Source organism: Nelusetta ayraudi, unplaced genomic scaffold (genome assembly GCF_046127955.1).
Source record: "Nelusetta ayraudi isolate G7.1 ecotype Tasmania unplaced genomic scaffold, CSIRO-AGI_Nayr_v1 ptg000005l, whole genome shotgun sequence".
NCBI classification, from domain to species: Eukaryota; Metazoa; Chordata; class Actinopteri; order Tetraodontiformes; family Monacanthidae; genus Nelusetta; species Nelusetta ayraudi.
The window spans coordinates 2,769,209-2,796,456 of NW_027466055.1; the positions used below are offsets into that span (position 1 = coordinate 2,769,209).

Consider the following 27,248-nt stretch of genomic DNA (forward strand, 5'->3'; position numbering starts at 1 on the left):
GGTTTTCTTTTCTCGTTCTGAGGTGGTATTTCCAGATGGACCCAAACGTAACGGTTAATGATTCTGCCTGTGGAAGGTGCAGCCAAGACTAGCATTAGCAAAACTGGGCAAAAGTCCCCGGGCAGCTATTTATCCCCCTGTGATGGGTCAAGGTGTAAGCAGCCCGCACCCTTGGCAATTTGTTCCAATGGCCACATCACAGAGATATCTCGGGAGAAGCCAAGGCTAGGTCAATGAACACAGGCATACAGTAAATCTCAGAACCACAACCTTGCGGTCAAATCTGTGTCAGCATTTACCCTGCCATGCCAAGGCCCATGCTAATAGGTGTGCGCTGCCTGCGCACCACTGCCTGAAGCAAGCTGAGCCTTGAACTGTCTGCCTTTTGCGAATAGTGTGTGTGTGTGTGTGTGTGTGTGTGTGTGTGTGTGTGTGTGTGTGTGTGTGTGTGTGTGTGTGTGTGTGTGTGTGTGTGTGTGTGTTCACGTGTGTGTGTTTGTTTGTTGGCATCTGTCTCTTGGTGTTGCCAGTTCTTTATAGGGAGAGCCAGGTTGGCCACACACAGAGAATGTGTGACAGGCGCACGCGCAGGCACACACACACAGGCCCAAGTACACATATGTACAGCTGAGTGCTCAGTCACCCGTAGGAAGGAGACCCAGGGCAAGGCCGCACATCTGACAGGAATCCAATTGAGCGTGTCTAATGGTGAACATCCAGGAGAGGAGGTGGGGTGAGCCGACCTGCCGTGATGAAGGAGAACGGAGGGCAATTTCCTCAGAGAGCCGCTTCTCTCTGTCTCTCACAATCCTGCCGTGTGTGTGTGTGTGTGTGTGTGTGTGTGTGTGTGTGTGTGTGTGTGTGTGTGTGTGTGTGTGTGCCTGGTTTCTCTCTTTACTTGCTTAACATCACAACTTGAAAAAAAAAATAGTCAGACGTCAAAAAATTCCATGACTCTTCATCTTTTTCCAGCTCTTCGTCCATATTTTCCCCAGTTTTTGTTTATTTTTTAGAAGTTAGGCTTAGAAGTTAGCCAGCGCTCTTATTCTAATGATTATTGGTTTTGTTACATTGATAATTGGATGTTGTTTGCCTTGTCTTGGCTGTTTATAATTAATCGTTGACTCACCAGGGACCACTTAATGTCATGCTTCTTTATAAAGTTCAACTCTCCTAAACTGGACTACTGCCTTTTTTCTTTACAAATTTGTTAGTAGCAGTAAAGTTTTACCTTCAGGTAAGTTGTTAACGGCCCTCTAAGGACACATAGCTTTAATAAACCAACAGCCACTCCAGGAAGGTATTTGGTTTGGCGCTGAGCCGTGCACTGTGGTTAAAACTGTAATTAATCCACATTAATTTCTAGTTGTTCTTTTTTTTTTTATTACTTGTTTGCTTTTCTACATGCTAATAAGCCACGTTCAGCAAATTTGCACTCCAGTTATAGCTGAAGTGGACCCAAAGACCACTGTTTCTGCCCCCAAGGACCACCCTTTCCATCCATGTCAAACATTTCTTATCTTTAGTAGAATTATAGTAGTGAGGCTTGTATTCCTGCTCATTGAATGTGGCAGGCAGGTAGAGTGAAGAGTGTTTGTGGGAAAATAGAGAATGAGGAAGAAATCAAAGACCATTTGCAAATTGCAAGTTTAAAATGACTCTATATTATGTGGTCTTGATTTGAGGCTGGCATCGTGAGTGTCATCTAACATCTAAAGTTGTGCCAACTGCAAGTCCATTACACTAACAGGCTATGCGCCGTTGCAATCAACCCTACCTAGTAAGCTGTTGTGGTTTTTGATTTTGGTTTGTAGGGGGGTAATATTTTTCTCTCCGTCCTCACAGCAAGCTCTTCGGGAGAACCTGAAGCAAAAGGAGTCGGAGGAGAAGCAGAGGAGAGCGCGGGCAGCCAAGGAGAAGGCGGAGCGAGAAAAACTGGAAAGGCAGCAAAAGAAGAGGAGGTTGCTGGAAGTGAACACAGGTATAGATCAGTCTGCTCTGGCCTTCATTTCTTCCATTGTTTATCACCTTCATAGAATAAAAAATTGTTTTTGAAAACATGTTTTAAACAGTTTTGTTGATTTGGCACAAATTACTCGACAATTTCTAGTCAGTTGTGAAATTAGCACCAACCTGTGGATGTAAAGGGTTTTTATTTGTCTTATGGGTGTGGGGCAGCGTTGGGGGGGGTGGGGTTGGTAACAACAGAGAATGCTTAATTTCAAATCCAGTGTTTGTCTGCGTTGCCAGGTAAAAAGCATCCTCCGTCATACATTATTGCTTCACCCCTTAAGGCGCTTTATTGGAAATGCATTGCCTTTCCATGATATATATATATATATATATATATATATATATATATATATTTTTTTTTTTTTTTTTTTTTTTTTTTAAATAATACACCAACGTCCTTCATGTGTAGCTTTGTTGCAACTGATGAGTTTGATACAAAAAATATATAAAAAAAAAAATATTTCCATGCTGACATGATTGTAGGAAGAAGCAGAATACATACAATAGTCCAACAACTTACTCTCCCGAGGGGAAACATTTTCTAATATTGTCACTGGCATGATGTGGGTTATTGGGATTAATGAGTAATATGAACAATTAATTGAACTTGTTTAATTTTAAACTTAAAAAGCCACAAAATGTAAACTAGACAAAATAAGAGCTTGAAAAAAGTGGTGATGGCTCTTAAAGAGATTAACATAGATGGCACGAAGTAGCTTTTTTAGTTTTTAATTTACATGATGAAAGAACACAAAGAATTGCACTGGCTCATGAAAAAGGATAAGAATGAATAATTTTTCTCACTATTTCCAATTTTTTGTAAGTATCGCCGTGTATTATGGCTTACCACTAAGTGTTGTACTTCAGACCAACAGGAAGCCTTGAGCAATCAACAGACTCGTCTGGAAGTAAAGAAAAAGTCATTACATTCTATTAGATTTGAATGTAATCAACGGTTTGTTAAATTTCCTCCCACCCTTATCTTTTTATGCTCCAGCCCAGGATGGGCTCTCACTAAAGACAGACCTTCCCTCATGTTGGCTTTAACTCAGCTTTCACTCTCTTTGCATTGTGTCCATTGTTGTCATAAAATAACACATTGCTAAAATAATAACTTTTAAGACAAAGATTCCACCAAGCATGTCCAGCCATTTACGTACTAAGCTATTCCTACCTTATGCCCAGACATAGGGTTCTAGTGGCAGTTGTTTTTTTTCTCTAGATATGTGTTTGTTGTTTTTTTCCCTTTTCTATTTGGACCGTTGCTGATGCCAGAATTTTGTTTAACAGTGCAGGCTCCAGAACCATTTCCAGTGCCAAAGCTAAGGCTGGCAGAGCATTGCAGCTTGGCAGTCCAAGCTCTGCACCAGCTTCTGCAGCATACGTGACACTGCCAGTCACCCTCACTTCTGTGGACACTATGGTGCAAGCACGCACGCCCATTAGGGGCAGGGGGGTGGGGAGAAAAGCCTTTTTGTTACCGTCTTTGTGGCCTATGGGTCCCTCATTTATCACCATTTGTCATAAAGCTGAAGAAGTTTGTGTTGTTATACTCCTCTGAATGAAAGGTGGCATAAAGGTAAAAGCAATGAACACGAGCAGGATGGGATCAGACTATCATACCAAAAAACAAAGCAACAACAGGCCACTGGAAAACTGGCCGCTGTGTTTTTGTTGAAAATAATGTGGCAACTCCAGGCCAAGAAATATCGTGAAGGCTTTCAATAAAAATCAACCAGTTAATTCTAAAACATGTAAAATACGCTGCACTTAAAATATCAGTTGATTATTGTGTGACTTACCTTTTAAGGATTCACCAACAACAAACTGTTAAAATGACGCGCCTCTCCGATCATTTTTTAAATCATGTTCTTATATCACACACATCATATCGTGTTCTTGATTATGCATTGCCCACAACCAGGAGAGGCTGACAAAAACTACTAATGCTTGCTGCCACTGGTGTCACAGCCCAGTCTGGAGGCCTGATCATCATCATTTAGTACTTATTTTTTGGGGGATCTAATAATTACACAGACACCAGCACCGCTGTGATCGTTGATTGAAATCAGCCAGGCTTTATAATTACAATAATTACCTAACTTATGAGAAATGTGGTAGAGCATTTACAAATATTCCCTTTTAATGGTTATGTTTGCACTTATTTGTAATTAAAAAAAAAAAAAAAAAGATGAAATGGTTTGCTTTGATATTATCTAAGGTTTATAACCGCAAAAGATATTTCTCACCACAGAGACGAGCCAAAAACAGTTGTTGCACGGGGTCTGAGATAACAATGCGTTGTTGTCCGTCAGCCTAGCTGTAGATCTGATGCCCATTGTCCTTTAAAAAAATAAAGGCTAAATACGAAACACAGCTACTTGATCTTTCTAAAGTTGTCAAATTTCAATGTGTATTTCCAACATATGAGCAAGATAATCTGTGTGCGAAAAATAGATTGAAGGATAGTAGAATTCAGATTCACTGGATTATTGTCATCTAACTACAATGCAATGCAATGCTACGTGATAAACTGACCTCTTGTTGAGGTTGTAGCTAGACCCCCTGTGACAAGTGCAGGATAAGCGCTAATATAAAATGAATGTATAGATAGGTTTGTTATGAGCACTGAGCTGAATACTGTCTATTGATAGATAGATAGATATGATATATAATGGATGGATAGAGAAGGAGAGAGATATACTTTATTCACCTCTAAGTGAAATTCAACAAATGATAAAACAAAAAAAAGAACAGACAAAAATTTTAAGGAGGGATGAATTGAAACGTGATCCAATCAGAGCATGATTGGGGGCAGGTGGATCTATTTGGTTGCTCATTAGCATTAGCCACAGTGTTCCGCAGTATGGCTGAGCCTATTTAAACGTGCAAGCATTTTGCATTCTGTGAGTTACATGTTAAAACTGTTGGCGAGCACTGATTCAAGCTCACAGGTCTCATTTTTGAAGTTGCGGAGGAGAAAAGATCAGGGCCTGCAGCATTCCTGCTGTTTGCTTTGCACAGCAGGTTCCTCACCTCACACATCAAACATCAAGATTGTTTAAAGACCTTTTTGTTGCACTTTTGCCTTGTTTTGTTTTTGGACTTTTCACTGTACAATTGTAATCAGTGAGGCTTACATCTTGAGCGACTATTGTGTGTTATGTTTGCTTCTTGACCACATTGTCAACTGGAACTTCCTTCCCCTGCACTTGTTTGTTGGGTTCTTGCACTGCACACTGCAAAGTTTTCTTGTTCCAGAAAAGTAGTTCAAAAGTAAGAAAATCACAGAAATAAACTTCAGCCAAAATTTGTCAAAAAGGCTTATATAAATATGCCTAGAGCTTGAAATTTATTTAGATACGCTCAAATTAAGAAAGGGCTAAAGGCAGCGAGAAGACGGGCTGTCTGGCAACGCATGACATACACTCTACATGCACACATACAGATACACATACATCCAAACAGGCTGCTGGGATGAAATGAATATGTGATAAGATTTGGCAATCTGCTGGCAACCCAGGACATGATTTATTTACTGCGTCTCTCTCATACTTCTGTCTGTCTCTCACTCTGTCTGTTTCTCTGCCTATTTATTAAGTAAAGAGCTTTCTCTTTGTTTGCCATGGAGGATTATGCTCAATGGAGATTTTCTGTGTAATCATCTGATTATCCATCAATTCTCTAAAAGGGCCCCAGAGAGGCGGCGTGTCCATATTATGCTGAAGGGCACAGCAATGAGAAAGAAGAAGGTGGGGAGAAGGAAAGGGCTTCCCGGCGGAAATGATCAAAATGGATTTTAGCTTCTTGCCTGCCACAGATATCTGCATTTAGTTTGGTTGCAGCTCTGCTTACTTATGTATTCAACAGAAGAGAATCCTCCCAGTTCCCTTCTCATTTTCCTGCTGTCACATTTACCTGCCACAGACTTGGATCCTGCCACCTCTATAAAATGCATCCTGGTTTTGTCAGCTGCACTTTGTGTTGAGGCAGCCTGAGAGAGCGAAAATATCAGCTTGCTCGCATTTGCATAGAGCCCTATGGAGATTGAGATTCAGATTGAATAGGTCCCCCTCAAACACCCAGCCACCCCCCAACCCCCATATCCTCTAGCTGTGCCCTGCTTGTGTATGACAAATCTGTTGCATTAATTCCCGGGGTAGGCCGGGAGCGGTAATGTTTGTGAAGCGACAAATTACACATCAGAGCTGTATTTAACATTCCCTTCATGGCTACAAGCAATGAACTATTAAGACGTCAAATAGTAGAGAACCTTGGGATGCAACCCTGTATGCACAGATGAGAAAATGCAGAAGACGAATTGGGGGGAGAGCGGAAAAAAGAAGGGGGGGGGGACAGGATCCTGTAAAATACAGTGTATGCATTCATTCTTTGTAGTGCCACAGAGGACTATCTTTTCCATCTGTAACAGTAGGGCTGAAGAATATAGCGATTGCATATATTCGTTTATGTCCATGTTTTGCTACTGACTGTGTGACAGGCATGACAATAGACACTGAGGAACAGCTGCAGGAGACCATCAGCGCTCACTCGCTCTATCTCCCTCTCTCTCATGTTGTTGTGGCCAGTGAGTGTTGACTGTAATGACCACTAAGCACTAGTCTGTAGATGCAACCAACAATGGGCATGCACAAACCAAAACAAAATAATAACCCTGCTGGACATTGCGAATGAGTCTGTTTTTGTTGAACAGAAAAAAAGCCATGCTGTTATGTTATTCTACAGTGTGGAAGTCCATCCATGCAAAAAAGAAAAAGCAACAAAATGTTGCCACCACTAGCTTCCTGTGCAGCTACAAACATACTGTTAGTTTTATTTTCTTTATGCGCATGGGGCAACTTAGAGGAAGAAGAAAATTCATTCAAAGAAAAAAAAAATCATAATAAGTGCACACCTATTGTGAATGTGTTACTTGATTTATAAGAACATAAATGATGGGTTTATTATTTTTTTGTATTCATAAATAAATGTTGAATTTGGGTTAGGGTTACACAACTGTACCCTGATTCCATCATTTATAAATTATGAATACACAATCACTAAATTATAGATGTGCCTATTAACGCTCATCAATTTGCTGTGGCCACTCCTCAAACTAAGAGTGGAAAAGCTATGATTTGTTTCATTGATGAACTGAATTTGTTGGGCTAAATATCAGCGATTGGGGAGTTGCCTGTCAACGTGGCCTCTCATGACCACAGTGCTGTGCTGACTGAGTGGAATGGAAATAGACCAGCAAATTATGGACATCAAAGCACCTACGAGTAAATCTTTAGCTGCATTTTGAACACCATTCCTCTCCTTAACAGTTTGAGTATCATGTTCTCCTACTGCCACAGTTGAGAACAAACATAATACTTTCAAACAACTTGTACATACTTTCACTTGACAGAAATGTCTTCCATTTTCTTTCTCCTTTATTGCCTTTCATGTGACATGTTTCCCTTTCTAAGTTTGTGGGAACGTGAGTGCGAGTGTATAAATATGTGTTATGGTATTCAGAGTTAGGTTGTCTAACAGCACCTCTTGTCTACATTCTTTAAAGCCGTTTTCTGTCTGCCTGTTTGAGCTGCTTCAGATTGATGTATAAAATTGGACTGTTTTTTTGCTCCCATATATTCCTGAGGCAGGAGATCTGAGTGGGTTTCTTTTCCTTGCCTCCAGAGACTCACAAACTGTTTTATGTTTTTTTGTGGGTTGCAGTCAGAGAAGTGCTACACATGAAGGAACACACTGCAGGTTTCAATAGATTGATTTGCTCCTTTTGCTTGTTTTCAGTGCTATCTGTACTTGGGTCTGAACGTGTGTGTGTGTGTGTGTGTGTGTGTGTGTGTGTGTGTGTGTGTGTGTGTGTGTGTGTGTGTGTGTGTGTGTGTGTGTGTGTGTGTGTGTGTGCGTGCGTGCGCGTGTGCGTCTGTGTCAAGAAGTGGCAAGTTTGCTGTCTGTGATGAATCGCCTCAGCAGTGGAGACAAATTTGGGCGTCTAGGAACGTTGGTTCTGCACAAATTGCCCGGCTGTCTCTCTCTGTATAATGATGAAGAACTGGGCACATGTCAGCTAGTGGAGAAGTACAACTGACATGAATGAAAAGCAAAGCAAACCAAGGCACAATAGTGCCTAGGCAATGAAATGAGCCAGCTGTGGTCAAAGCTTCCCATTGTTGGTGATTGAAACCAATGTCTGGGACCTCAAATTGAGCTATACTGTGCGTTTCCACTGAGTGGTAGGACTCAGTTTGGCAGAATAAGGGCACGCAAAGCTATACTGTTACCAATTTGGAAACCCGCAACCCATGCTGTGGTCACCTAAATGGTCAGGAGAATTGAAACTTTGGTGGAACGAGTTGACTAAAGCAAGTAAACATAACACCAACTTTGTGTGTGTGTGTGTGTGTGTGTGTGTGTGTGTGTGTGTGTGTGTGTGTGTGTGTGTGTGTGTGTGCGTGCCATTATACTATGCATATGAGCAAGACAGGCCACATAAAGGGTCAACTATCTTCCATTGTTGAACTTTAACTACTTTATCTTCTGCAGTCAATTTCATTTATTGGCAGGCAACAGCATGTGCTGCTATTAAAACCCATGCCAGGGGTCGGGAACCTTTCTGACCGGGAGAGCCAAAAGGCATAATATTTAAAAAGTATTTTCTTGAGAGCCACTCGGATTGTTGAGCATCTTCAACATCTGCAAAGTAGTACACCAAGTATAACAAGCCTCTGAATACTTAGTGCTGTATGTACTACATTTATGTATGTATGTGCTTGAGGGTCTTGCACAACTACCAGGCAGACCCGCAGCCATTGGCCAGTGTCCACGCAGCGTGTGCGCCTCCCGCCTTGTTAAGAATTGCGGGCTAAAATTTTTCTAAGAGCTATATGCAGTCATTGAAGAGACATTCAAGAGCCGCATATGGCTCGCAAACAATAGGTTCTCCACCCTCATGCCCCATGCTTATGTATCCCGCACATTGCCCGCCTACATGATTGGTGTTTTTGGTGGTGGAAACGCAAGCCAAATGAAAGAGTACCAATCCATGCCGCAGCGTATCATACCAAACCAACCCGTAGCGCTCAATGGAAACGCACCATTTGTGTCTGCCAGTGTTTGAGACTGCCATTTGGCCCAAGGACTTAAGACCTTTGATATCTTGAGAATTAAAGTGCTTCTTGTCTCTCTGCTGTCCAGCTTGTCTTGTCCTGGGGTTAGATGCTGATTGGCGGTCCTCACATTCTGAAATCTCTGACTGTACTTCATCATCATATTCTTCAGTAGGCTAAGACATGAGGACAGAGTAAACATATACACCACCTATGATTTCCAACTTTTTTCCTTTATTTTTTTTTTCTCCAGGTTCAGTGGACCTGAACTACCTGGATGCAATATATATGTGAAGGGGGTGTACATTGTGTGTCCACTGAAAATGTATTCTGTTATATGTTCTTCAAAGTAAAAGAGCAAAGGCCGATAAGTCTGATTTTGATGAATCTGAGTCAGAAAAAATAATTAATCATATCGTTTCCCTTTGAAGAGCACTGAAAAAGGCTCTCCCAGACATGAACACCAGACAAGGATTAAACAAACTGCGCTTCACTTGTTTGAATTTCCACATTCCCTCTCTGTCTTGCTGCACCCACTCATTTTTTTTTCCACCTTCTTTTTCAGAAAATGATGAGACCGGTGTGATGGATAGTTTGCTGGAAGCTCTACAGTCAGGGGCTGCATTCAGAGACCGCAGGAAGAGAGCGCCAAGACCCAGAGGTAAGTCTCATTTCCACAAGCACACAGATTAAACCTAGTTTCCCCGGTGTCTGGCAAAGCCCGAAAATTGTTTTGATGCTGTCAGACGTCACAATATTACAGATTTGATGCTAGACCCAATATGATTCTCTTAGAAATACAAATGAACTAAAATAATTGAAAGTAATATTTACCGTATATTATCTAATATATACCTTATTAAATATCCGTTTAAACTTTATTAATCTACCTCTAGGACAAATGCCATCGATAAACAATCTGAGCATGTCTTATTGGCAGCTAAGAAGCTGGTGAAGTTAGAAACAAAAAATTGAACTGCATTAGTTTGCAGACAGTGTCAATTGAAAACTTCCACCTACATACAAAGACGACTTGTAGGCTCAGCCCATGTGACAAACGTAGAAAATCACTGTGCTGTTGGTAATTTTGCTCTTTCATCAACAAGCACTTTATCTTAGGAAAAGCTCAAGTACTTATATAAATATACACATAACTTTCATGCACACACATACTATGTAAACATAGCATCAGCGGAAAATGCGATCGATTGCTCCATAATTTATATATATATGTATATTTTGTTAAGCTTACATTAGTTTGTGAAATTGACCGAAAAGGCCATACCAAATTCAGTCAATGCATTTATGTATATTCTATAGTATCATCAAGACCAGCGTGATTTAATTCACAAATCAGCCCTGCTTTACTGTGCTTTAGCACAGAAAGCAAAACCCTGCACCACCAAAAAATAATCAGTCTGCCTATATTTAAACCTCCAAAAAAACCTGGTATTATAATTTATTAATATTCTTTTTGTTTTGACTAGTTCTAGTTTGTTTTAACGTTGTCAATCCAAGAGGCAATTCGTGGCTATCTGTTGGGGCGAACCAACAGATATGTCACAAAAACAGCACCTCATGGAAATGAGCTTCACATCACGTCAGTCATTCCTCAGTGTGTGTGAATGCCTGCTCTCCACTGCCCTCCTTCCAGATAACCATCAGCAGATGATCAGCCCCAGTTCCTTCCGCCAGGTCCTCAGGCCTTTTAACCATGGTAAAAAAGACCCAAAAAAACCCAAAACAGACAAATACTCAAGCGCCAAGCATGCTCCCCGCTCTCTTTCCTGTCTCTCGTCGCAAACTAAAATCATTTTTAACAGTCTCACGTGAAATGAAATGCAAAGTTCTTGCTAAGTGTTTGAATGCTGTTTTCCTGCTGACCTTTTTTGTTGCCACTTTGCCTTCTCTCTGTCCTTGTGTGTCGCTTTTGAAGGAGTGAAAGGCTACCTGCAAAATTGTTTGAGGAAGAGCTGTGTGGAGGCTTTGGGTTCCTTTGAAAGTAGTGTGTGGTGTGTGCTTGTTTGCGTGTATGTGTCCGTGTGTGCATGTATGTCAGTTTGTTCTTTGTTTGCAACTGCAGGATCCTGAGTCCAACTCTACACTATCCTGAGCAGGTTTTGTTTTTTTGTCAGTCAGTTTCAGCTGCTTTGTTGTTAATGACATAAACAACAGGTGCAACAATGAGACCCCCCTCTCCCTGTTACAGTCTATATTAACTGTTGTCATTGTGTTTTTGCTCTAGCAAAATTATGGGCAGCCTTCTTTATTGTTTACAGTTTTCTTTAGTCATAGTTGGTGTACCTGAAGAAATTACAGTGTAATGGTATTACAACTTGTAATTGAAATCCCCATGGGCTTGACACAGACACAAATGAATAAAATTATTCATGCTCAAACCACCCACATCATTGACGGGAATGATGAAGGGCTTTGCCCTGTTGTTCTGCTCCGACATACCTGAAATTAGATTGGAAAGTGACAAGAGGGAGGGTGGTATACCAGGTGGGAGGAAAGAGATGGATAGAGGTGGCTGTAACATAAGAAATAGAGAGGAATGATGTGGAAAAAGAATGATCGGGCCAGCGATGGTGGGACTGTGGAATGATAATGGAGAAGATAAAACTGTTGGTTTCGGATGCTGTTGATGTGTGCAAGAAGAGGGGAAGACGAGGAGGAGAGAGGAGAGGAGAGGAGAGGAGAGGAGAGCCAGTGCTGTGTTGTATTAACAGGGGGATTAGAGGAAAAGGTAATTGCCGTGTGTGAAGAAGCTGCAGCTCAGTGTGTCCTTGTTTGAAAGACCTCATGTTGTGTCGTACAGGTAAGAAGGTCGGTAAGGTCTCGGTTGCTGGCCCCGCTGCCACCCTGCTGGAAGCTTCAGATGTAGCCTTGTTGACTAAAAAAGCTCCGGGCTTTGGCCTGTCACTGCGGGCGTCGTGCTTGCTGCCAGCCTACCAAAGCAAACAAAGCTAATTACTTTTCTCTGCCCAGCCCCCAGTATCAGTGCAGCCTCTCGGTGCCCATTCATCTTAATTTTCTCCCTCTCTGCCATCTGCCTCCTAAATAACTCTCCTCCTTATTTTCCTACTATCCCATATCCCCTCTGTCTTCTTCTATACTCTCATGGCCTGACAATGGCCCTCCCAAAACATAATTGCCTGTTATTGGTAAGTTGTCTCCACTTCCCCTGCCTCGCCTCCTCTCACTCGTCTCCTTCCCTTCCCACTCTGCCACAGCGATCCAGGCTATAATTGCCCTGGGCTTAGTCATGGGACGGGGCGAAAAACCCAGCGGAATCTCAGAGTCTAGGCGGGAGGTGATCAGGTTTAGTCAGCTGCACCAGCACTTAAACAGCCGCTTTCACTTTTCACACAAGCGTACCATCCCCCTGCACACCATCGCAGATTTAAATGCCCTTTAATAATTGATCTCAAGGGTGTTGCCACAGCGCAGTGGAGCAGCAAAGAGAATTAAAACAGAAACATCTGTGAAAGACGATCCCGTAATTAGTGATGAAAAGGAAATTTTTGGATGGTCAATATCAACATTCGTGATGCCATTAAGCTCATGCACCAAGGGAGGCTTGAGCCCACCAGTCTGTTGTCTGCTGAGACAAATTAAAGGCCCGATAAATTGTTCTACCCATCATAAAAGTTTAATGAGACAAGGGAGCAGTTTGATCATGTCTGCGCTGCTTTGTAGTCCCGATAAGCATGGATGCCCCGTGATTGAAAATAAGATTTGACTGATTTCCTGTTAATCTCCCTCTAATTCGTTAAATGTCAAGAGGCTCCAACTGTTCTCCTCCCTTTTCCCTCTTCTTCCCCTCTAAAGCAAGTCTAAAGTTTATGCTCAAGCTACCTATTTTCTCCCAAACCTGAAAATGTCTTGGCACACTTTCACAGCAGCCGGCAGCTAGTGTCTTAAGCTCTGCACGTCGTCTCAGTCAGAGCACACACACAATAAGGTACTCGCACACCTGCAGATTTCTGGGGCTGGAGGTAAAGCAGGGTAGGGGGGTGGGGTGGGGGGGGATCCTTGGCATTCTAAATCAGATTGGGCTCCAAAGAATAATGGATTGATGGTGGTAAGTTACACGAGTATAAAATACCTGAATGTGCAAGTTGAATATATAAAGCACACTTTGCAAAACTTGTCTACTTGTGCTGACTGCTAATTTGAAAGCTTTTAAGCCTTCATTATGGCCTTTTCTGACTCTGAATATGGGATGTGGATATCACATTGAACCGTTTTTATTTATTTTTTTATTGATGTTGTGGTAGGCAGAATTTGAAGAGGCTCAAACTGTTGGAGATGACAACACTCAGAGGTGCATTATAATTGCGTCTATAATTGCGTCTCTTCTTTATGGATGGAGTCTTTAGAGTCGCATCATTTGCAGGGGGTTATTGCTACAGGTGTTTCAGTATGAACGCAACCTAGTCATTATTCATGTGTGATATGACTCTTCACTGGAGCTTGAAATTGATGTAAAGGTCAGTTCACAAAGTCAACAAATCCCTTAACGAATGCGTACATTTCCTTATGCACCGGGAAACATCAACGTAAAAGCAAACATTTACGTAGCGACGGTAGAGGTTAAGGTTGGAATCACACATGTGATTACATTTGCTAAATTTATACCTCTGCTTAAAATGGCAGCTGCATCTTTTAGTAGCAACAGTTGGTATGAATGGTGGATGGACTGTAACTCGTTTGATTCCATTAGTGATTTGAACTGCAATGTCTTCTACAGCAGTGGTTCTCAACTGGTCTGGCTTCAGGATGCACCATCACCTCTTAATGACAAGCCCTGACCCAAATCACTCACTTAATCACTGTTCTAGAGACTCTGCTCTCCTTCTAGAAAATGATGATAACAATATTGAGTATATTGAGAGGTTTAACTAAAGTTTTCACGCTTGTATGTTTCACAGCTCATCTGAAAGACATTTGGAGAAAAACTGACTGTGAGGGTTAGTTTTTCCAGATTCCTGAGGCAGGAAATCTTGTGTTTGACGCCTTTCCTTTTGATGGGGGCTCTTATAGACTGTCATCTGCAGATCCAACTTCAGGCTTGTCTATACCGCAGTGTTGCCTGCGTGCTCTCTCATCCCTCATTCACATCCCTATCTCCTAATGTGAACCTGTCATGAAGAAAACTACCCATCCTACCCAAGTTCCTCACTTGACTGCAAATATGTCGACTGTTCTGCCTTTATTCTTTGACTTTGCACCATTTTAGTACCTAAACCTGCTGGTTTAGTTCAAAGCTGCATTCTCTGTAGCCTTCCCTGCTCCAGGCAATTAACAGTGTTTAAGAGTGGAATTTGTTTCACTTGAGTTAATTTCTGCTGTAATCTAGCAATTGTCACACATTGTATTTTTCATTGCTGGATTTGGCTGGTGGTTTAGATGTTGGGAGGCAACTGCATATCCAGATGGGAAAATGCACTAGGATTTTCTTTTGTCTGCCCACCTAAAGTGCTGTTTCCAGTGTGTGCAGACACAGCCTGAGCCCTGTGCACAATTGAACAGATGGAGCAAAAGGACACCTTAACAAAGTGTTTAGTGTAATTAGGTCCAACCTGTGCAGTGGGACTTGTGGAATAGTAAATGAGGGATGTCAAGAAAATGAACAAGACATAGAAAGTGGTGTACAACATTTGGAGCAAAGATTTGCAGCCTCTTAAAAACCTGCTTGTACTACGAATGGTAGCCGGAGGAAGCTAAGGATTGTTGACGTTCAGCTTTAATTTTCTTTCTTACTTCTCTGCTTTAATTTGATGTGCAAACTGTCTAATTTATGTCGGCTTTTATAAAAATCTCTGCATGAGAAATACAAAGTTAAACCTATGTGCAAAGTTGAAGATTTACGTAGGATTTAGTCTGGATTCACTTTTTTATTCTGACTTTATAGTACTTTTGAAACTCCTGAGTGTCATTGTTCTTTCTCCTCTGTCTTTTTGTCTCTTTCCATCTTCATCCCTCTCTATCAAGAACCTCTTATGTACATGATTGAGACAAGGCTTTTGCATAGTACTCTAGTTAATAATGCAGTGAGGAGTGAAGTCATTTTCACCGAGGCTTTGTGCTAATTAAATTATACAGCAGCCTTATCGCCCAGCCACACACGTCCCTGTTCCTCCCACATTAACCAGCACCAGCAGTCATATGGCATAACTGTCAGGAGAAGTCTGAGGGAGGTGATTAGATGAAGTCCTGTTGTTGTGGGAGGGAAATTAGACGATCAAGCCTTTTATATCTATACTATCTACAAAAATGAGCTATTTGAGTCCGCTTTCTGAGGTAACACCTTCTGTAAAGGAATGTTAGAAGTGCTCGAGATAAATGCCCTCCCCCTCATTACATCACCCTTTATTTTATCTTGACACACATTTTTGTCATTCCTATTTTGCCGTTTCAGCGCTTTGAGCTAACAATTGCGACAATGCACACCATGGGCCTTTGCAGATTTAGCCGCTGCTCTGTTTGCCTCAGTTACTATGGTTGCCACTCACCTGTCTTGTTTGTGGTTAAAGCATTTAGCATTTGGGAGTGACGAAAAAACGATAATGTGTATCTTAAAATTCAAGACACCTTCTACTCACACGTCTTTCCTCACTGGTGCAGACACTCTAAGTGCCGCGACAAGAGTTTCCACACCAGCAGAGCAGGAAGGCCAGCCCTTAGGCAGCAGAATCTATTTGATGCTGGACTCCTCCTCAGAGAGTAAAATTCTGGCTTTGCTGATCTGCTTTTATCCCTCCCCTTTTATATTCATATACTCACTTATTCACGCTTAAAGGCTGTGCACAGCCACATTCACTTGAACTCTACCCTGAAAATGCACAACCTTCAGTCATAGGGCCTTGTCTGTATCTCTGGCCTTAAAGCTAGCACTACCTTTGATTGGCTTCCCCAAGGGTACAAATTAGCAAACAGACTTAAGTGGTTGTGCAAAGCAATACTCACTCTCAATACTCGCTCATATTCACGCCCCTCGAGCTTGTGATGTTTCCTGTCAGCTGAGATGTAGGTTTTTGATTTAATGCAATGTTTCATTGAAATGTATTTATGCGGAAGCCCTCCGAGTAGCATTACATTTAGTATACCACTGTTAAATTATGAGTTTAATTAATGTTGGCTTTTTTTTCTTGTTTCAGGAAAGCTAACTCTCGTAGAAAAGGTTAAATATTGAGGATTCTTATTCCTTTTGGACCCATTGAGTTTCATTTATCTGCAACGTTCATTGCCCTTTTCCTCGCTAGGGTCTACATCAGTGTTAATACTCAGTGTTTAACAGCACAATGACAGAAGGGAAATTAATGGAAATTTGTTCTGGAAAGAGTAAGAAAAAACAGAAGAAAATATAATAAGGTGTTAGTGAGTGTTGGCTTTCTTAGACTACTGAACTTCCAGCAAGTCTTTACTTTTAGGACCTCTTTCCTTTCCTTAAAGGTTGAGAGTTGGATATTCTTAAAAGGTTTAGGGTAGGCAAAATTTAAGCATCCCTGGTAGGTTTCTGTCAGGCAGACTTTTGTTTTTTTGGGACCCTGATATGAATTTAATTTGAACATGAAAGGCAAATCATTCTGTCAGCCAGTTCAACTTTTCCTATTAGTACAATAAGCTGCATGCCACTCATGATAGTAAAACATCCATCCTATCTGTTTACTACCACTTTTCCTGCATTCAGTGGTTGCTGGAGCCCATCCCAGCTGTCTGTTGGCACAGGTGGGGTAACGCCCTGGACAAGCCCTCAGTTTATCGCCACAAAGAAAGAAACAACCGTTCACACTCACACCTGCAGCCAATTCAGAGTTCCCAAATCGCCTGACATGCATGTTTTTGGGCTGTGGGAGACAGCCAGAGTAGCCAGAGAGAACCCACACAGTCTTAAGAAGAACATGTAGACTCCCCACAGAAAAATCCCAAGCTTTGCCAAAGTCAAAGTTAAAGTCCCAGTGATTCTCACATCCCGACGGATGCGAAATTTGTCCTCCGCATTTGACCCATCTCCTGAGGGAGCGGTGGGCAGCAGCGGTGCCGCGCCTGGGAATCATTGGGTGATCTAATATGTCAGGTGGGGATCAGACCAACTTTTTTCAGAAACATATTGAGGCCAAAATGGCAGAGCCACGTAGGCCACTACCAATAAACATGATCAAAAACTTATAATTATACTTTCCCTTCAGATTCAATACGCTGAAGAAAGTGGACAGCACAAATATTGTATTTTACTAATTCAGCCAGTTAAGCACTGCCACGTTTTGGCACCCTCAATGGAAAATGCATTTTCCCAATGATGTCAGGATAGCGACACCTTGATATATGTTACACGGAACCTGCTGTGGTTAATTTGCAAAACAAAATGTCCTGAGGTCTGAAAACATATTGAGTCATTACTGCCCGGAGGACTGTGGAAAATGTCTTGGTCTAAACTGTAATTATGTAAATATATTTATTCATATCATATTTAACTGAATAATTCATTCAAATGACAAAAATCTGCAATGAAAGGCATGGGTGTAAATGACTGAAGATTACTATTACATCCATGAAATCACACATGCGTCGTGGCATCATCATGGTGTCGTAGACTGTGGCAAAAATAAATATTAATTTATTATTTTCTTATCATTTAGTTCAGTTTACCCTAATTTTGATTCTTTGGACTTGTTTCTGAAGCTTTGATTGATGGCAGTGTCATCGTCTCCCGGTCACATGTTTGTAGTTGTCAGTTAACATTCATGACGAGCATAATTTTCAAAAACATATTGTGTGTAGCACAATAGAGCTAACGTACCTCTCCAACTCATTGCCAACTTTGTAAACAGAAGACTATCTACTCCATATCCACCGCTGATGTACAGTTGTGTTTGTGACATGCAAACATAGTAAGAATGATGGCAAATCAATGTGAGTGGCAGCTGAGTGGTAACTGCCTTCAAATGTATTTATTTATTATGAGATTATGAAAGAAAGAATATACTGTGGCACATCTGGCTTCGAGTTGATTTGTATAATAGTATTTTGAAAACTAAATGTTAGGGTAATTGATCGTTTTGATTAAACAGAAAACATAATAACCATTTCTGCAGACTTAATTATTGTTCTGGATTTTGGGCCATGGCATTGATGGAATTTTTTGGGATTTGTACACAAACCTGATTATTCTTCCGAACAGAGAGGTAATTAGATGGGCTATTTCGGATGCTAATTACAATGGCAAGACAAAAGTGACCGCCCCAGTGTACTTCATTAATAGGTCTGCTTTTTGTAAACACAAACAGCCACAAACACATACTACAGCCAAACACAATCATTTATAATGTTTGATGTGGTTTGCTATGCATTTGCTGTCTGAAATAATAGAAAATTGCTTTCTTCCCTCTTTTGTACATTTTCTGACATTGTCAACACAGAGCAGAATGTACAAGATTGCTTGGAATTAGCTGACTGCATTGCGTGGACTGTTTTGTCAACTTTATTGTTCTCAAATATATTATTCAAAAGAAAAGAAAGGTAACATGCATTGCAATTTTCTACCTAGTCTTGCTTCATTCATTTTTTTTCTGTTTTGAATACACAGTCGCCCGGCTTGGAGTGTACGTTTTTAAAGTGGTTGTTGACAATTGTTTTTCAATACACCACAGGGTGCAGCCTGTACCCATCATTATTAATTTGCCTAGGGACATAGTGTGTTTCAGGTCTGAACATTAGACACCCTGTCGAAGGTCACCCAAACCTGACCCATGTCCACACAACTGTGCTCTTGTGTCAGTATTCCGCCCTCACATCTAAATCAAAACAAGTATGGCTGTACATAATAGATGATGCAGTATGAAATCTGGCAAGATGGTTGTTTTTGGGATGTCATAAGAAAAAACAATCTATTGTCAGTGGATGTGTTGCACATCAATACATAGTCGCCACGTTGTGGTCTCAATAAGTTAATGGACCTAACTGATGTTTAATTGGTTTCTTCTTTCTGTATGTATTGACAGTTTGTACTTGGTTGCACTGACGGCTGCGAGAGCGAGTAGGGTGGGAATTTTGTGTCCAGGCTTGGTACAAAACAACCTAACACCTTACACTATTCTGTCTTTTTAGGCTCACATAGATATGGACACAAGCACATTTCCCTGGGATACTGTTCATCCTTATTGCATCAGATTTCCTGGTCTCCATAGTCTCAAAGTACTCAAAGTATGAGTGTTCGTTAATGAACAAGGCTTATATACCAAAGGAAGGTTTTAGAGAGAAGAAGCAGGTCTCCCTGTAAATCATCCTCCACATTCATCTAATCATTCTCAGCGAGCAGACGGGAACTCTGACAATGTAAGGTTTTGGGGCTAGAGCAGAGAAGACGTGATTTATCTGTGAGGTGAAAAATAATACTGAGCCTCAGTATGAGACAGAGATAGGCTGAACTAATGGATGAGTGGAGAACATTTTATGAAACATTCAAAAAAGAGCTGGGTTGTTTGTAGACAGTTAGACACCCTGGGTGAATGAATTGGATCTGTGTGAAGTTTTGTACAGACAATGTTGCAATGGTTTAATTCATTAATTATGAATTTATTTTAATTTGTTAGAGACTTGGTTGTGCCATGTGAATAACCATATTCAACATCAATGTTGCCCTTAAGCTTCTTGGTCAGCTCTGCCCCATTGCAAAAACAATTTTCATCAGAAATATGTGACTAAATGTGTGTGGGGTTTTTTTTCCCCATGTATTTTTATAATTACTTGTCTCAGGTGTTAGTGAAAGGAGAATGATGTGCTCCAAAATAGATCAGACAAAGAAGAAAGGCTCTGATCTTCTTCTGGATGGGTAGTGGAATTAAATAACAAGACACGTGATGTTAACGCACAGTGCTTTTCATGTGCAAATTCAGCTTCACACACTGACAGTTTACGCTGACTGTGTAGACGAATTGTTTGGAGACGTCTTTCTTTATTATTTCTTTTTTCTTTTTTTTATGAAATTAGTCATTATTTCCTATTTTGTTCCAGTTCCCAAGACCTTGATGGACTCGTTCTTTGAAGAAACAGGGGTAAAGGCGTTGGCATCCACTTTAGTCAACCTAAATGATTCTATTTGAAGATTTAAACAGAGATAAATAAATATCAAAAAACACCACAGTGCCACTCACTTCTACTGCAACTGTTCTATTGATTTACTTACCCTTGTGTACTTTAGATGTGCCGAATGGGTGCTTTAAAGGCAGGATGTGAATGAAAGGTGGAGATTTAAAAAAAGAAAAAAAAACAGTTATTATTCAACCTTTATACTATACATTCCTTTATATATATATAGTGTCTATACCTCGTATCTTTATTATAGCATGCCGTCTATTAGGAAAGTATACTTTCCTTGTTTCTTTCAACTATGAAAGAAATGCTCCAGTGTTGGTCCATTTGTACTGTCTTGTTTTTATTAATTTGTTTTCAGTAATGGTGACAGTGCCTCACACATTTGACATATATATGTAGGCCCTTTTGTTGACACACTATAAGGCCCCTTTTTTTTCTTTTTCTTTTTTGCTTCTCCTCTGAGCCATGCTCTGCTGATGCATGGGTGCAGTGACAGTATAGACAGCTCTCAATCTTGTCTGAGTGCCTCAAATTCATAGAAAAGCAGGTGGGCTGTATTTCCAGTCAGAGCTTTACAAATTTGCAGGCTCTTGCTTCGACTCGGAACGTGTAACTACTCTCTAAAGACACAGAACTGTTTTGAATGCTAGAGGATTTTCAAGAGAGAAAGAATGCTTCTAATTATCTGTCATTTATAAACCATTGACATTCCATTTAGACGCGATTAACTTTCCCTTTCTATTTCACACTCCATAATTAGTTTGCAATGATAACGTCTCAGCTTAATCACAGATATATTTGAACGGCCTTTTCCTTGCAATCAGAATTTAGTCAGACTGTTTTGACATATGAAATTAACATTAGCATTACAAACATTCCTCACATACCACAATATATTGACAATTTCTGAATTCACAGAAACTTCTCACACGCATAAATACAAATGTTAATAATTAAACCCTCCAGTGCTAAATTGACTCTGCAATGGATCTATGCTTCCTAAAAGCAGATTAATTGGAAACGGTTCCTCCATGAGAAGAATTGAAAATGGATGGATGGATAAACTGTATTGGGGCACGTGTTCAGTTTGAGGAACAGTGCACGGGCCTTTCACTGCATCATCTCATGTAACCTCATTAAAAGGAAAGTGAAAAAGTATAACAGAGAGAAATACCACTAAATCCATCATACATAATACATGAAGCACAAGCACGCCACGAATATTACAAAGAACCACAGTTTATACATTGGTGTGATGTTTTAAATTTTAAATTTAAAAACAGCCACGAGATGGTTTCTATCAATTAAGTCCTATTTAATTGAGACTTTTTAAGCTTTTCTGCTTAAATACCTTACCTTGTAAATTGCATCACTACATGATTTACTCCTAAGGCCTGCCTGGCTCAGTCCTTCCTCAAAGATGTGATTAAGATATAAAATTAGCCATCTTGCGAGATCTCTTCATTGTTAGATTGAGAGTTTCCCGTTAACACTAGGCCTTCTAATTCACTCAATTCTTTGTTTCATTTTTGTTTTTTGCTAGGAATATTTGTTCAGCGAAGGTTGCAATCATAAAAATCTAGTTTGCCTTTATTCAAAATATTTTTCATTGCATTACATCATGACCTATCTTTATATGTAACACAGCCACCATGCTGTCTGGTGTGCCTTTTATTTCATTTCGATGTCAGAGCGAAATTGTTCAGTGTGCTTTTTAAAAATGCCAAGGGCACACTGTCAAAGTATTCATTGTGTTTACTAGTATATCAAAGTGTCTCCTATACTGATACTGAAGCAGGATGAAACATTTAGACTGTAGCTTTTGAAATTTCTTTTGTACTCTTAATGTTATTATTCTGTCTGAATTCTTTACACATCTTTGTTTTATTCTTGTCCTTTGCAAACTGATGCAACACCACACAAACTTCTTCCACTATGCACTGTAGTTGGCACTGGTACAAACTGGTGCTTGTTTGGCCCTTGTTCATTTTGAATCATCATTTGATGATTACTTGAAAGATGGTGAAATTTTATCTTTCACAAAAATATTACATTTTTGAATGCACATTTTGCTTAAATGGGCAGTGTTGTTTAGGTGGCGTGGAAGCTTTAATGTGAAATCATTGACAGTGATTTGCCATGTTTTGATGTATTTTTCATTGCCTTAAATGTCTGCAGCTCTGTTAGCGTTTTTACTTTGTTTCTGTTTTGCCAGAGTTGGTAGACAAAACTTAATGGATTGCCCTTTTAAATTGAATATTTCAAAAGACATTATGTATATGATCATGCATCTCGAGAATAAATGGCTTTCCAAACTCCCTTAGCTATAGTCATTCTCAGTATGGACCAATGAACAAATAACTTCTGTCTACAGTCTGGTATCTGTGTGTGCCACCTGTGCAAGTGACAGAGATTTTGATGATATCACATTTCTCAGAAATGAAACTGAAACTGCAGACTTTTAAAATCATTTGTGATCCCCATCTAACCCTAAGCTTCTCTGTTGGATTTGATGCTGATATGGAAATCCTGAGTCAGTTTTGACATAGTCTCTGAGTACAACAAACAACAAAATAATTTCCACCTGTTTGTGTGCCTCTGGTGCTGCCAAACCTTTTGAAACAAGCACACAAATAAATAAAACAAAACAAACAAATATTTAATGACAATAATTGGGATTGAATATATTGAGTATGCTTTATATTCTTGTGTGAGACATCTCATATTGCTCATTTAATTTTAAATTGGAAGTAAATGAAATTAAATCACTTGCATGGATGAGTATTTCTTACAAATACATACAAATATTTAATGTTGTGTTTTACAATTCTAAAATAATGCATGTTCTACAAGGACATCTTTCTTGTATCGCTAAATATTTTTAGTTTTTTGTTGACATTATCCTTGTCCACTTTTGCTGTCTTCGACGATTTGTGACTTGCATCTCTTACTCTAGCGTTTCACACAGTTCACACTTACACTGAAAATGTATTTTATGGATTTAATTCTCCTTCCTTCCTTTTTGTGTTAATAATTTGGGGAGAAAATAAACACTTCCTTTTGTCTTGTACATGCACACAAAATAAACTTAACCACACATTTTATAGTAATCAGTTGTTTCCTCGCATGGATGCTCCCATAAACTGATGTCCATTAAAGTCTGTCACCCACTTGTTAGCTTGCATTAGTTGTCTTCCACAGTGTGACTTTGCCTCACCAAATGGCCATCACACTCTTCTTCTGTAGCACTGATGCATTTGATTTAGCTTTCTATTTAATATCGAAAATCCCAGTCTATCATTTTCTCTCTGTATCTCTCTCTCTCTCTCTTTTCTTTGCTATTTTTGCTGCATCTTTTGGTTTCTGGCTATCTCACACACACAAACACGCTATTCCTCCATCACACTCCAGTTCCCATGTTGACTGAGATGACAGTTGAAACCACTCCCTAACTGGTTGGCTGTCAAGCACCACTTTGTCCCTGTCACTCAAATGTCTTCACCTGACTGTCTCTTTGTCATTACTATTAGCTAAGGGTCAATGCTTTTCCATTTGAATTTCACGATCTCTTTATTTTTCAGAACACCCCCCACCCAACCAACCCTCACCCTCCAAAAAAAGAACAACAATAATAATAATAAAGTCAATAAAATGGATAAGGAGTTAACCTTTTAATTAAAAAGAAAAAAAAATGTGTGTTTAAAAAAAAACCCACACAAGTGGCAATTGGAGAGACACAGGTTTAGATTGATGAATAAGAGATGACAGAAAGGAAGGGCCGGGGTAATAATGTAACGGGGCCAATCATGCCCCAGTGGTTCTACTAATCATGTAAACAAGGTCACTGTCCGCCAGAGCCAAACTGGCAGGGTACATGAATGCATCAGTGGCAGCGCCCTCTCCGGTTTCGTGCCTGTACCCTCTGCACTGTTTTCTCCTTGTGTTTGGGTCACTTAGTAAATCAGTTGGACGTTCATCCAGCTGCCTATTCACTGTTCAGCTGGAACCCCAGTATCTTGGTGCGTTTTAAAGATAGAATTTAAATGGTTTGGAGTTTATTTGTTCGATTTTTCTTCTTATCACTGCTGTTTTTTTGTGGGGGTTTTTTGCGTTCACATGATACACTCACCAGTTAGGTTCACTAAAACTAAAGCAATTGTAGACGTCATCTTGCTGAAAGTACTGTTTCTGTTCTGAGCTGGACAGAACAGCGCACGGGCAGCATGTGAGTAAATATTGGTGAGTGCTCTCAAATAAACTACAGAACAAATGCATGAGGTTTCCAAAAATATATTTCCACCACTGTAAAAGCATGGGTACTGGATGTTTTGGGGCGTTGACTGAATCAGACACCTCCACCCAGGCGACCCTACCATGGCTGAGGAGGCTCCTGCCTGTGTCGCAGCAGCATCCAACTACAGATATGCTTTCTTGACACAACCCAGCTTGTTTTGTGCTTCAATTAAAAGAAAAAACTGAACTTTGTTGCTGTTTCCACCATTTGTACTGGCCATTATTTGTATCTTCAGTCACTAATAGCATTTCTTGCTCCGCCAAATTTATTTTTTCTATTCATTAATGCTGTTTGTTTTATTCTTTCTTTGTGGATCCGGCTGACAATGTTTAGGACTAACAAATCGTACCGCCTAGCTTGATTCAGAGAAATAATAATGAGGCAGCCATCACAAAAACAAACAACTATTTAACCAAGCTTCTGAGGCAGTCTAGCATCCCTGCAAAGCCCTAAACTAACCCCTTATTATCTCCACTCTGATCAACGCGAGCAACAACAGACAGCAGCAAAGCTTCTCTGATTGTTCCCAGACAGAGGATGTTACTTGCTGTCATGGCACATTGTGTTTTTCTCTAAAGTTATTTACTGCTCGTCTCCCCCCCAATTTCTTCTCTGTTCCTGTGTTTGTCTTGTGCTACTTCTTTGATTGCTGTTGTGATAATTACAAGTGGGATTTTGCCGCAGGCGTTCCCAAATACTCTCGTTTCACACAGAGCCATTGTTCATTAGACGTTGGTGTGAGGTGGCTGAGGTGTTGTTTTATGTCTAAATGTGCTGAATTAGTGTGAGACTGTTGATTGTTTCTTCTAACAAACGTGAATCTGTCGCGTCTACAGCAGATTTCACATACACTTGTTTGAAATATGCTTGTTTTGTGTCAGAGAGGCAGCATTCAACATAGTTTTTTGTAAATTTCAGAGCTTGAATGTTAAATGCTGAAATCAAGCATTGATTTGAAATAATCACAAACACTGGTGAGCCAGAATATCTTTTCTTGTTTTTTTGGAAAAACAGCTATTTGGTTTTTGGAAGGAAAGCAGGATTTCTCTGCTGCAGGAATAAGTTATAGCTTGGGATGGATTCATCATTATCACCTAACAAAATCATTGCATTTCAAGGAATTATTATGTTGTTCTGAATCTCTCACAAAGTTATTGGTATGTGGTGGTAGAGGTGCGATTTTTCACTTTTCTTTTTTTCATGTAACAGAGTCGTGAACAAAAAATCAGTACTCTTACTGAGCAGGCAAAACGGGCAGGTACAACAGAAGGGATCACACCAAGTAAAAGAGTTTAGCTTCCTTCATATATATATATATTTTAAAAAATTGCTATGGCTGTCATACCAGGCTTTTCTGATACAGAAAGGCAGGAATTGATTTAGCTTTGATTCTCCGGCCCAAGCTTTGGCCTGATTCATGCAGTGTGAATCGATGCAGCTGTATCTTAGACGTTAAGCCTGGCACATTGATTTGGTGAATCTTGACACCAAGTGTGTGCATGCATCTTTGTCTGTCTGTCTGCATTTGTGCGTCATTCCTTTGATTTTTGTTTTCCTTATTTATTTTTTGGAAGATTTTAAATCTAGAAGCGAAAAGCTGCAACTGCGGATTTTAAACGCGACACCACACGATGTGGTTCAAAGGATTTCAACGTTTGCTCTGTCACTTTTGCTTTAAGTGCTTCTGCAGCACAGCTGACTGAGACAGTTATTGTGATTATTATTGTTATATATGAATAAATTATGATAATTGTTCCTATTTAATGCAAGCCCTTTTTTTACGATCAAATCTGTGAACGTTTAGCAGCGTTGGTCTCTCAGCCATTTACAATATTAACCCCATCTTTAGCCCATTCAGCCTCTGACTCTTTGGATATGAGAGAGAGTACATCTGTAGCATGGCTATGGGCCCCTTGAGAGTTTGTAGAAAGAACGAGATAGATGACACACTTAGAGTAAAGGCCTGTCTTCACCCCCAGGGCCAACTCCATTAAGAATTTGTTTTTGTTAAACCATCAATACATACAGGAGCACACATTTACTCGTACAGGAGTTGTTTTTTTTGTACAGTTTTCAAAGTGTATGCACACAAACACAGACACCCTATGGCGCACACACCTCCACCTGAGGTCACTGCCTCGCACCTCACTTGGCCACTTTAAAATTCTCCCCTGGGTGTTGGCTAACAACCGGTGACAAAATGGAACGCGACTATTTCGATGGGTTTCCTCATTTGTAGAGGGCACACACCTCAGTTCAGCCCTCTATTGATTTAAATCAATAAGGGCCAATCTCATCAACAGCACTGTCCTTGTCCTACAGATGTCTGTCTTCCAACGAACTGTCAGGCATGCGTGATTAGCTACAGCTTTCTGCTCGACATCTATACCTCAGCGGCGATTAGTTTAATGTGTTCCCCAAAGCCGCGATGCGTGCAACCTTGTATTTCACCACATCATTTGTCTGCCGTATTGATTAGTTGTTCATTGAGTGGAACAAAGCTGGCCAGCGCTAACTCCAAAGTCCCATAAGGAATATGAAGTCGGTGGGACAATTGGCTGTGAATGCACACGTTTGTATTACTGGACAATTGACATGTTTTTCGCCTGTGCAAAAACATTCTATGTTCTTCAGATGGTTGTGTGGAGCATTGAGGCATGTATTTTTAATTGCTGGGCCTGTCTGAAAGTCAGTGGAGGAGCCTCTGGACAGAGGCCGAG

General features: G+C 40.3%; 1 protein-coding gene across 1 annotated transcript in view; it reads left to right on the forward strand.

Annotated features, from left to right (window-relative positions):
- The window catches only part of LOC142903534 (protein diaphanous homolog 3-like), a 103,448-nt gene that overhangs the window by 62,984 nt on the left and 13,216 nt on the right, over positions 1 to 27,248 (forward strand). Inside the window, exons 25-27 of the mRNA XM_076049224.1 lie at positions 1,846 to 1,981; positions 9,697 to 9,792; positions 10,786 to 10,848. Coding sequence (XP_075905339.1) covers positions 1,846 to 1,981; positions 9,697 to 9,792; positions 10,786 to 10,848 — 295 coding nt within the window. The remainder of the gene's footprint in view (positions 1 to 1,845; positions 1,982 to 9,696; positions 9,793 to 10,785; positions 10,849 to 27,248) is intronic.